This window comes from Anopheles bellator, chromosome 2 (genome assembly GCF_943735745.2).
Source record: "Anopheles bellator chromosome 2, idAnoBellAS_SP24_06.2, whole genome shotgun sequence".
In the NCBI taxonomy this organism is placed as follows: domain Eukaryota; kingdom Metazoa; phylum Arthropoda; class Insecta; order Diptera; family Culicidae; genus Anopheles; species Anopheles bellator.
In genome coordinates, this window is record NC_071286.1 from 7,803,684 (window position 1) to 7,816,194 (window position 12,511).

General features: G+C 47.8%; 2 protein-coding genes across 2 annotated transcripts in view; one reads left to right on the forward strand and one right to left on the reverse strand.

Annotated features, from left to right (window-relative positions):
* LOC131208611 (protein pellino) overlaps nt 1–3,710 on the reverse strand; it is a 36,653-nt gene extending 32,943 nt beyond the window's left edge. Inside the window, exons 1-2 of the mRNA XM_058201411.1 lie at nt 3,569–3,710; nt 1,821–2,545 (exon numbers count right to left, since the gene is read on the reverse strand). Of these exons, the coding sequence (XP_058057394.1) occupies nt 1,821–1,831 (11 nt within the window). The 5' untranslated portion in view covers nt 1,832–2,545; nt 3,569–3,710. The remainder of the gene's footprint in view (nt 1–1,820; nt 2,546–3,568) is intronic.
* Nucleotides 3,711–6,091: 2,381 nt separating this feature from the next.
* Nucleotides 6,092–12,511, forward strand: part of LOC131208252 (protein fem-1 homolog CG6966) — a 41,556-nt gene continuing 35,136 nt past the window's right edge. Inside the window, exons 1-2 of the mRNA XM_058200909.1 lie at nt 6,092–6,229; nt 6,402–7,157. Of these exons, the coding sequence (XP_058056892.1) occupies nt 7,005–7,157 (153 nt within the window). The 5' untranslated portion in view covers nt 6,092–6,229; nt 6,402–7,004. The remainder of the gene's footprint in view (nt 6,230–6,401; nt 7,158–12,511) is intronic.

The window sequence follows — 12,511 nt, forward strand, 5'->3', positions numbered from 1 at the left end:
CTGATTGGTTGAATTCAATCGATTGGGCAATGTGTCAATGTGTCGGGCAATGTTGTACAATCAACGCATATGCCATTCTTGTCAGCGTTATCTTGCTCTACATCCAGCGTGGTTGCATAAAATATTAATTAATGTTTTAGCACCATAATGAATTGCAATGAGCTGAGATTGTTGTACTTAATGACCAATTGAACCTCATCAAGAAAATCAACTCCATTCACATGACTCTAACAATCTTTATTTAGTGATGATAGAACGATGATGACAAATGACCCGTCTGTGTAATAATTAAATTTGAAATAAATTTTTTTAATGAAACGAATGAAAATCAAAGAACTTAATGTCGGATGATCCATTAATGATGTGAAACGGTGTTGCGAGCTATGTTACTGATCGAGATGCGATGAAATTAAAAGAAGTTGAAAAAAATCGGAGGACGGTCCATTAGGTCTCCGTAATTTATAATGACTTCGTTCAACATTTTTCACTATATTGGCGCGAAATGGAAAAAAGTGACACTAACGCAACAGACTTTCTTTCGATGAACGCATCATCGCCATCCGCAAGCCAGCCGACGCGACATCATCTGTCGCATTAAATATTTATGGTGTTTTTGCATAAGATGGCAGGGAGCAGGAAATGCCGCAGTCACCTTGGGAGGGCACGCTGCTACAACGCAGCTGTTGAGAAATAAATAGTCCAGAAACACAACCAAGGAAAAGCGAAAGGGAACGTTTGCGTCTTGTAATTGGAAGAACTTTATACGCCATTTTCATCTTCTCTGCAACGAGCAAACAGCAAAATTGCCAACAAACCGAAATTGTCCTGCATTTGCAAGGAAACGCTCGCCTGTAGAATAAATTACAAGTTCAACAAATGGCCCCCCAGGCATACCCTACACTGCCGGGCCTGAGGTTGTTCCAACAAACCATCAAATGAGAAACCTCGGCGATCAGCAATTATTTGCAACAATAAACAGACCCATTAAATGAGCTCATCGTAGCGGGAAAAATCATTAGAACACGATCATAAAATCGTCATTAGCCGCAGAGCAAACGAGCTGTGCCGGGAGACACCTGACGACCCCGGGCTTCCTCGCCAAGACCTCCTCGAAGGACCGAAGCCATACGAAGCTGTTATTATGTCATCCGTGGCGTATGCAAAATGAATCAATAATTGCTGGGCCCTCTCGGAATAGGGCGCCCCGCTCCAACCTCATACATATGTGAAAAAATATATCGCTCTGCTTCGTGGAATTGGACATTGTTGAACATGAATGGAAATGGTGTTTCTTGTTTAATCTGCTTTCTATGTGCCCAACCCGATAGCATGTTTGGAACCTTCTCTCGATACCCTTCGCAGCAGGATATTGCACAGGATGTGGCAAACGCAACAACACACGACGATCGAACAGCGAAGATCGTGGTAGGCAAAAGGTACGAAAACCTTCACCGCAATTTTCCCTAAAATCCCTCGCCTTTCGCTCGCACCGGTGTCCGATTTCGTCCGATTTTGTCCGTGTCCGAAAAATATCTCCAACGCTGTTGTTTATTTCTTCTGCAAATTATGTGAAGGACAGGTAGATGGATCATTGGCCGATGCGCCCGTAATGGGCCGAGGTTCCTCTTTATGAAGCGACACATGGACTTGTGAGGGAGGATCGAATGTCGGAATGGGCAAAAGCAACTGGCGTGAGAAGGGCTTTTAACGGAGACTTCCAGGGACGCATTTTCCCAGCCTTCGGGCGTCCATGTAGGACATTTCGTCCGAGCCTAGTTTATGACGTTGATTAGAGGGCTACGAATGCTAGCGACACTCACCGTTTCACCATACTTTCGACGACGTTTGTTCCGTTGGTCTCCGTAATGTCGGCGCTTTCCTCGACCGAGCCTATGTTGTGTTCCGTGATTTCCGTCTGCTCCTCGCACTCACCTCGGCCGGGTGTGCGCGCGGAAACGGACTAGCTAGCGAACAGCAACAACAACAACACCACGCAGCAACAGCACGCGGCCGTTGACGAACGGATTGGCGACGGTTTTATTCTCTTTTCCACGCTAATTTCCACGCGCCCGCGATCACCGATGGCGTTTACTTCCTTACTTTGCGCGAGACCCACGGAATTAACCGACTTTCTCGATCGTACGCGCACATACGCACACACTATCCCACACGCGCCTTGCCGTTTGGTATTCGACCGTTTTTATCTCCCTTCACTCGCCTCACATCAAACGCACACCAGTGGAGTGAAAGGACAACGCAGGTGTAATCTCACCAACACTAGCGAACGACGGCCATAGGGACATCAGGATCAGGATATCGGTGGCGATGGGCAAGCGAAACCTATCAAAAATTTACAGCACCGAAAGAGCGTGGCTCGTGAAAAGGCGAAACACAAACAAAAACACTGGATCGGGATTTCGTAGCAGGATACGAATACGATTCACTGGGATTTACACGGAAATACAGCTCACGCACACTTGGACACTCGAAAACAACACAAACGTTGCACTCGTGTTGAGTAAAGGACACGGTTTTCAACTTTTTGCTGCTGGAAATGGAAAGCATAAAATTAATCAGAAGGAATCGAACTAGGAGTTCCGTTTGCTGTCGAAGAGAAATGCACTCTTTGCGTTCCTTTTACGTTCTTAATGTCTGGCAATGGGAAGGAAACGCTTTGTTCTTGAGGACATCCTCGAAATCGAATACGGGAACGTAAAAGAGGTTGCCAAATCGATCGATAATTAAGAGGCTTTCGTTCTTCCGCAATTGAATATGCAAAACATTTCACAAATTACACAGCACAGTAAGTAAAACACGAGCAAAAAACCTGCGACGCTTTAAACAGGACCAAAACAGTGGTTATGGTTGTGGTCGTGTCAGTAACGCTACACCACTACATCAGCACCAGAAAAGAAAGAAAGATGCAAAACAATAATCTCTGCCCAAGACGCAAAGAAAGATGACGAATCAGATTGGTTTACGTGAGAAGGGAAAAAAGTAAAAGAACTCGGCCACCAATAACGGAGCGCTATGACGTCGTTTTGCTTTCTTCGCCGCAAGTGGCGTCATATCAGCGGCGGGTTTCAATCGATAACCGGGCACATTGAACACGAGGAACGAGGGAACGGGGTCCGATTCTCCGAGGGACTCACCCGTTGGGGCAGGAAACACGGAGCACCTTCTTCACTGTCGCCAGCCCGGACAAGATTTCTCGACACTTGGCTACGGAAGAAAAACTCCAGACAGAGCCTTTATTTCCCAGCGCAATGGAACTGCGAGCAAAACACAAGGAAATTATTATTCTCACACGCTGGAACACGCACTTTTGTAACCAAAGGGAACATCTGCCCGTAGAACAAAGGCCACTCTAGTTTTCAGCGTAGTATTTTCGTAGCGAAACAAACACTTTACGAGCAGTTTTAACTCTTCCGGATGTTCGCAGCAAAAGTTGGCAATGTTGACCTAAACGTTATTATTGTAGCGAGCCTGACAGATTGCAGCTACCAGAGTTTTCAATCATAGCTCCTTGTTCGGATGTTCGACAAAACAGTGAACAGTGAAAATTTACCGTAGGCGTGAAATTCGACGGGAAAATACCTATACACGCGCACAAAACGTTGAAAAATGTTTAACTAAGCACCACTCTAATTTTCCGCTTAACGTTGTTATTGTTTATTTGTTTATTGTAGCGAGAAGTTTAAATATTTCCTTCTTGCTCGAATTTTAATTTTTTAGGCTCTGCACTTTCTGACCAACTGAAGATGTGGAAACCTTTCCTCTGAGAATCTCAACACGGTTCAACGTAACTTTGAGCCTTCGAACCTGAAACCTGATGACGAACCTAACCAAGTGCTGCGAACGTCAATATCCAGCCCCGAATAACATCGAATTCAAATTGAATGAAATATAAATTTCGCAGTTATTTTTATATTTTGCGCCACGAAAGTGAATCCAATAACTATCGTAGACTTGCGGAAAAACGAGAACGATGGACCGAGATCAGGAAAAGCCAAGAGTTGGTGCATTAGTTGAGGATATGCAATCCGTTGCAGCTTATTCTGTTGTTACCTCAGCCGCAGCAGCTTGGTCGGTTTGGTTTGAGTTGAGTAAAAGTTTCAGCATCTCCGAAGCAGTTTCGCTTCTCCATTTTTCACTGGTAACTCCATTTTTCACTCCATTTTTCCGTAGTAAAGTTGTAATTTGTGAAGTTTCTGTTGTATCTGATCTGTCAAAACCGCTTTTCGCCTTTCGCCTTTCGCCTTTCGCCTTTTCGCCTGCAGATTTATATTTATGATTCTGAATTGTAACGATTTTTTACAATTGTCCATAATTCAAAATTCAATTCAATTGAAACAATTCAATAAAGATAAAGTGAAACAAAAATAAAATAAGTGAAATAAGAGAAAATAGAAATCTTACATTTTTAGTCAAAATCTTGCATTTCCAAAACGAAGAAAAAACAAAGAACTAGAAAAAATTCTCTCGCGTTCTCGGTCTCTGTTTTTTCCTATTTTGCGTTCCCGGGCTCTAAAATTGACCGAAATTCCCTTTCTAAGTCGAAATTGTCACTCAATTTCCCTTTCGAGACAAGGGAATTGAAAAAAATTCTAATAGTATAATTCAAAAGTATAATTCCTCGGACTAAACACTTGTTTAATAACATATAACACTATAATAACACTTGTTTTAATAAAACAAACAATAAATAAAACATCGAAATTCTTCTCACTGTCCAAATTCTTCTCATTCTCACTTCTCACTTTCGGCGGGAAAGAGATAGCTGATGCTAGAGCGGGACAGTGGCTGCGTGCTGTAGTTGGCTGCGTAAGTGTTGGAGGCGTAACGCGTAACGTTTGCAGATTTCGAAAGGTTCGTTACTTTTACAATCGATTCAAAAGGAAAACTAGAGCCAAAAAGTTGATAATTAGAAACAAGTTGCTCAGTTTATAGTTTCTATAAATTTGGCCGGCACCACATCGATCCATAAACACTTAGCTCAATATAATTAGATTTGGATTCAACGTAACTGGGGTGCTACCATCAGCCGTAACGTAATGATTTTGACATTAACGATTAATGCCAAACTGCTGCGGCGCTGTCACAACGTTTACGGGTCGGCCGAGGCGTAAACCCGAGCGTGAATACTTTTTGCATACGCTTTGCTTACAAACAGAGGATAATTCAAGTTCTTATTTGCTGGTATAGCAATAAAATCGGAAAAACAGATAAAAAAATTCAGAAATCAATTAATTTCTCTTCTATTTCTATTTTCTTGGACCAAAAACACGAACGTAAACACGTTTCACGTTTCGTTTTTATATTTTTGCTGCCACACGAAGCGTAAACGTTTTGACATTACAAATTAATTTTACGCTAGTTTTCACGCTTCGTGTAGCCGCCTAGTAACATTTTATTTCTGCACGTTACGTGCATTTCAGAACTATTTTCCGTTTCTAATGCGTACTTAGTTTGCACACATCAAACGCAGATTGCAAACCAAACAAAGGATATTATTACTTTTGCAAAACTAATTGGTTCCTCATCTACGAAAAATAGTTTTATCTTAGCCTCAGTCTGAAAAAACGGCTGACATTATTATTATGAAAAGCAGTGTATGATCAGCATCGAGCGCTCTCTAGCGGGATTTTCGAAAACTGCGTTAACTTTAAACCACGGAATGTAAACGCGCTGCTAACGGAAAAGCGTTTACATCGACGAGCTGAAAGTCTAAATCCGTGGTTGCTAATTATTTGTCACTGAATTTCATGTAGCATTTACATTACCATTTACATTTTCGTGTACCATTACCCATTTTCGCGAACACCGCAACGCCCAGCTGGATTACGGCGGATATCGAGCGTTGTCGACCCAAAAACCAACCTGAAACCTGCTTCGGCACAAAAACGCGGTGGAACAGCTGACGAACAAACAAAACAAAGAAACAAAAAACCCAACTTAACGGCCGTTATTGGGAGCGAAACACAGAGAAAGTCAGGTTCGAAAGTCAGTTCGTCGGCCAAATGGTCAGTAAACGGAACAGTGGAATCAATCTCACACGGTAAAGAGTAGGTTTGACGTTTTTCGCTGAAATATTTCGTCGGGGAAGGACGCGCTCGGTGAAAATCGGTCCGCAGCGTGGAAACGGGCAGCTCTCGCAGGCATAGAAAGTAGAAAAAAACGGCAGGTGCTGAGATTGTGAGAACGGTGCAATCGCCAGCTCACCCCTTTGGTAAGTTTGCTTAGCAGTGCTTATCGCGAATCAGTTTCCTGGGCGTGCACGAGATTAGTTAGCACGAACCGCCGTATCTCGCCGCGAGAAGCAGCGTAGAAGTTTCTGTTTTCCCCGAATGTGCTGCGTTTGACGAATCTCATCGATTTCGACTTCATTTTCTTCCCCACAGAGAGAGAGAGAGGGAGAAAGAGCACGAAGAATCCAAATGTAACCCACGCTTGGTCTTCGATTTGCAGTTTTCGTTTGTCCCGCTGTGCCTTGGTTGTGACCCGAGGAACAGGGTGTCCGAAGGAGTGCACAACCTAACCTAAAACAACAAGCGAAGAGTGAGAGAAGAGGATCAACTGCGTGCGAGAGAGTGAGAGCGAAAGAATACCCGTTTCTAGCTGCCAAGGATCCGACTTTTGTGCGTTTTAGATTTTGTCACCCCTGTTCCGGTTGGTGGTGGAGAAAATTTACGCACCTCCGAAGCGCGAGAGGCGAAGAGGAAAGGCTTGTGGCCAGTGCCGAAGCGTGACGCGTAACTTCCTTCCGGAGAAAAACATCCTGCGAACGGCGCGCGTGCTGTGTTGTGATTCCAGAATCCTCGGTCGGTTGTGCAGATTGTTTGTGTGCTGTGGGCATTGCATGTGCGGCCGAGTCGAGAAATAAGTGAAAAGAATTCCGTGCGGGGGTTTTCCAATAGGAAGGATCGTACGGCTAGTGTGCGTTTTTGTGTTTGCAAGGGAACGTGTTCTTTAGTACCGGAGTGGCCAGCAGTGCTCCCCTCTGGATGACTTCTACGCCACCTGCTTCGTCGGAAGCCATCGCCAGCCAACAGACGATGGCCGACAACAACGGAGCGACAATGGTGTCCTGCAATTACGTTGCGCTGCTCGAGGGTGTCTTCAATGCGGCCCGCACCGGCAATCTAGCTGCTCTAAAGGTATTTCCCCGTTCCACAGCCTAATCGGTTCACATCACTCGTTCGGCCTGATTGACAAATGAAAACTCCGAGGACGATCTATTTGCGAGCGAATAATATTAAGTAGGCTTAGTAAAAAAAACGTTGAGCAACCGTCGAAAGTTGCTTTCCCACTGTCCTGCGGCTCCTGTGGGAAACCCGGAGCAAGGTGCAGCCATGAAAAGTGGTGTGTTACGTAAGTCGCTGGGTCCGGCTGGTGCTTCGATTGAGTTACAGCACCGTAACCGTACGACTTCCTGTCATCTCGGCTGACATCGGCCATCGTGTCCGCCGCCGCGTTGTTGCACCACTGCATCTGCATCCGCCAGCGCGGATTTGTTTACCTTCCGCTTTCCTTCCCGTACTCCCGATGCTCTGTCTCTTTTCATTGCATTTCTGTTGTGTGCGTAGTTGAATTTTAGAGTTGAAACCTTCGTCAGTGGCTGGCGAGAATGCATTCGAACGTGAGAAAATCCAGCCGAAGCAGCAGTTGCAAGGAAGAAACTGTGTTCAGCCTTCGTTTGCCACCAACGGGGTCTGTCTGGTTCTCTAATCTCGAACGCAAACGACCCCACGCAGCCACTGCCTTCGTCGATTCACGTGCTTCGCCGTTGGTGAGCACGTTTTACACACCCGTGCGCCAGCCCCGAATCACGGGAACGGCATCACCACGCGTTCCTCGCGCCGTTTTCTATAATCTTGTTAGAACCAGCCGAAGCTCGGTCAGGGTCACCCAGGACACCGCTGGCCGGTTATCGACGGTGCTAAGACGATGCCCCTAATCCATCAGCTGGCTTTCTGCCGGATTCATTAACGACAGTGTGGTTAAGGTCAAGTTTCTACCGCCCATTTACGGGCTGATAACAGTTTCGACCGTGGTTTTCTCCCTTTTTGTGGCATGTGTCGTGGGGGGGTCGCAACAAATGGTTTTCTTCGGTCGAACTCGTTTGGTTCGGGGCCAAACTTTTGTCTACGTAACTGGCCATTATGAGGGGTGATGTTCTGTGTTACTATTTGATCGATAAGTGGACCGCCTAAACGCGTATTATGGGACACTCTTCAGCCACCCCACACCCAGCACGGCTCACATTGGGGTCGGCATCGGTCGGTTTTACTGCAGATTACCTAAGGTTTCGTGTGACGCCGGTCACCGGGCGGGCAAAAACCTGCCACGAAACGTGTCCTCCATCACGTGGCTACCAGCAGGCCGAGCACGTTCCGAGCGCGGTTCTATGCAACCGGAGACGATTTCTGCACATGCACCGGATACACGGTTTTTGGTCAATCGTTGCCAGTCATGCGATGGTGCGCAATGTCCTGCTGCAGCACGGGCCGGATCTCACGTGTGCCGTTTGGGAGCGCTGCCGGAATTTCGTAATGATCCGTTGATACACTGTTCCGTGTTCCGTGTGATGTCTGTCGAAAGAGGGAGCCGCGAAAGGCTTCAGGAGCTCGTGGCGCACGCAGTGCGGAATGCTATCTGTGGTCGCAGCCATTAAACAATCATTAAAACGACTTTCGATACCATCGCAACCATCTTCTCCGTACGCAGAGTTGGCTCCTTTAATCCTCTCTCTAAACCGTCGGCTGATTTCCGTTGCGCCAAGCGCCCCCCCGCCGCGATGCGTTTCAAGGTCGACCACGACGACGAATATTTATCGATGCAACAACGGTGCGGCCCCCCGTCCAAGCCCCCGTCACCATTCGCTTTCGAAGTAGAAGCAAGCAACGCAAAAAGTGAGAGCCCTTTTTTCGCAACCCGCGGCCGCTGCCGCCAAACATTGCGCCGAATCGATCGATCGCGTTTACCGAGCTTCGGAACGCGTGCGATTTTTGGTGGGGGTCGGGCGTGGTTTTGGGACGCCGGCCGGGCGAAGGAGTTATTGTTTATTTTCGCGCTTCTTGGTACTTTATTTTATTGCCCCACCGGGACGAGGGATTGGACGTGCTTCGGTTCGGTCGGTCTGCAAAATATCGACTCTCGCGTGGAGTTTGTTGCAAAAGGTGTTTTGGTCATTTATTACGTTTGGAGTTGGAAAATTATTAGACTTTTGCTGGCCTTCTGAAAGACGAGCGCCCTACCCTACATAATAGGTTCGCCAACGTCATACCGGCGGGCGTTACGTGTTTCTGGTGCAAGATTTTCGAATGCCGCCCCGGGTGCATTACATCAAACGAGAGGCCCCATCTTGGAACAAATTGGGGTGCGAATTTAAAGCTCCCCCTAAATGCGCCCCGAGCGTGAGCGTCTTCACCAACGGCTGCTGCTGGTGGTGATGGTAATGGAACGATTCGAAAACCGTCGATCGCGAGCGCAAGAGAAGCGTAACGCCACCGCCGGCGTGCTGCTCGATCGACGGGAAGACATTTTCCCAATGCTGCTCTTCTTTTTCTGCACCGGCCACCTGCGTCACTTTCGTTTTCTTATAATTGGCTCGAAACTTTAGTCGAGCGGCAAATGTGGGCCACTCAATTGGAACCGTTTGGTGAACAAATTGTGCAACAATTCCCATCCGGCACTGAGCGAGGATCGATGGAAAGTAGTAGAGACGGACTCCGATGGTCCAAAATTACACTCGAATTCACCCTTTGATGGATGGCTTTTTTGTGACATCATCGTAATGTGATGGCGATGGCTGAAGGCGACAATCTATTAATAGCCGTAATTCGATAATCATATTTTCGTGCTTTGTCGAGTTCCTCCAAATGGGGCCGCCGTGGAACAAATAATTCATGAACCCCCAAAAATCAATAATCGCACGGGTTCTGATACCGGGCGGGTGATCGTTACTTTGGCGGCTACATCCCTCGCGTGTGGCCACTTCGAATCCGTTGGTCAACATTGCGTTTCCCACTGCCCAATACATGCACACCGTCACCACACGGCAAAGGCCGCGGTTTCCCAAACCGGTTGACCTTCGGGAGGTTGTGTGCAGTAAGAGACGTGAAGTGAGCATAAAAACACAAAACGACCAACAAATTATCATTCTCGACCACCACCAATACACACACGTGTTGTGTCCCGCAATCCGCGCCGGGTGAGGTTGTTGCTCCACCCCGGGCCCCCACAGGCTTCCGGAGTCACGCTGGTCGCTCAAGTGTGCGTGGGGTATCGGCGGAAGGCGAGCTCACGACGACGACTGGCCGGGCTGTTGTGGTCCCTCAGAATGGTTTCGCTTTTTTGGGGTGGCCACCACCCCACGCACACAAACACACTGGTGCTGGTGGTGATCGACACACGCGAAGAACGATTACGACCGTTGACCCGCCAGCAGATTGAAGGATGCCACCACCACCAGGTCTTTCTCTCCCTCACTCTGTCTGCCGTCTCTCTGTTCCACCGATCGGACGGCGTCCAAATACGTGACGGGGCTCCAAATATGTGCATCGATCATTAATCAAACGATTGCAGCGATCGCGATCAGTTCGCGCATGACACTTTTATTGCTCTCTGTCTCTCTTTCAGCGAGTCAGGCCCGGCCCGGTGCGCGAGAGGATTATCTTTTATCCTTGAGCAGCGCGCCGGGTTACCATGTTTGGAGTAACCGTGCGTCAAGCGGAACTCACCGTCGTCTGCTTCCGGGGGCACAGCCAGGCCGAGACCCCAGGTGATAAATTCGTCGGACCCGGGTGTCGAAAGGGAATTCATTGATTCCTTTTTTGGAGTGCACCGTGATCAAGAAAGGTGTTCGTTTTTTTTTTATTACCGTATGGTGTCGTGAGAATTTACTTCCTTCTGGGGGGAACCGGTTCCGACGACGACGACGACGATTCTTAACCCGGTAAACAGGTTCTCGGTTTTCGTCTCCGTTGGCCGATGAAATCTGATTCTGAGATTGATCGTGCGGTGCGGTGTTTTGTTATGTTGCGTCCCGAATGTTGAGATTTCGACAACAACCCGGAGCCTAACGATCGCGGAAGTGGAAGCGCTCCGCCAGACGATGGATGTCATAAAAACGGGCACCCATTTATGGGCTGTCGAACGAACGTCTGGTGGCTGAGCTCATCGTACAAAATACGCATTATCGTTCGGTGGAGCGAAAATAATTCCAACAAACGATAATAATCGATGTTTGTACATATTACGGGTGGGTTCACTTTCTTCTTCGTGTGGCGTCTCTTGTGGCTGTTCACACCTTTGCATCTTATTGCTGCACTGGTTCGGAAAAAGTTTCGTCGAAAAGAAACTCAATCGAAGAAACCAATCATGGGCCCCGGACCTATTGGCCGTGAGAAGCAGCGCAGCAGCCGCCGTTACTTTGCGTGACTCGAGTTTTGTTGCGGTAAAACAAACGAATTGTTTGTCTGTACGCTGGGCCGGGCGGTGTAATCGATCTGCTTCCGCTCGGTGTCGGCTTCCGGTCTCGTTCCGCTTTTCACAGACCCAGCGCCCGCACCCAACCCGAGGTCCGTGAGAACATTTCACTCGGATCTCAGTGTTTGTGTGCGTGCGGCTGTGGGCTGATCGATGGGAACTGATTGTGACAAATTTAGTTCCCTCATTACAGTTACTGGGCGCTCGAAGCAACCCACTGTTCTTTATTATTAACTAATGTCCTTAAACATAGCCAAGCGAACCACAACAGAACCAAAATTGTGGAGGGTCCCCAATGTAACTCAACTCACGCAAGTCACGCGGATTTCCCAAAAAAACCCGGAAGACGGAATGGTAAGGAGCTGTTACGCACGTCATCGGCCCCCGGAATGGCGTATTACACGGACGCGATCGATGCGTTTCCTCATTCTTGGTCGTAGCATAAAAATAGTCACCCCGTGTGCTACGCACGCAGCACGCCGGAGTACCGTTCTGCGCACGACGCACGTGAAATGTCCAGCAAAAGGAAGTTGGACGCTTTCAGCGACGGTGACAGCACGCCCCGAGCTGTGACCCCAACAACCGTACGTTAATAACCATTTATTCCCAGCACCAGCACCCCGGATGGTGGTGGACAGTTGGTTGTGTTGTGCCCACGTCCACGAAGAGGTTAGTTGTGTGCATAAACTCACGGTCCGGTGCCCCACAACACACGCGCGCGCCGGACCCGATAACGACGGAACACTATCACAATTGTTAGATAACGACACCCCGTGCGGATGGGTGATTGGGCGGGCGGTCACGTCACACACTACCGTGACTGGCCACTCTAAACGGCAGTTCAACAACAAGCTAACAAATACACACTCAGCAGCGGCACTGTGCCTTGACCTTTGGTCGAACTCGATAGCCGAGCTTTTCTTGCTGTCCTTTTATCGATTAGATTCTATTTCCGGGGTTCTCGAATTGATCGACACGAGGCGCACGCTTTAACTCGTTGTTAGGGGTTTTCTTTAAGGTG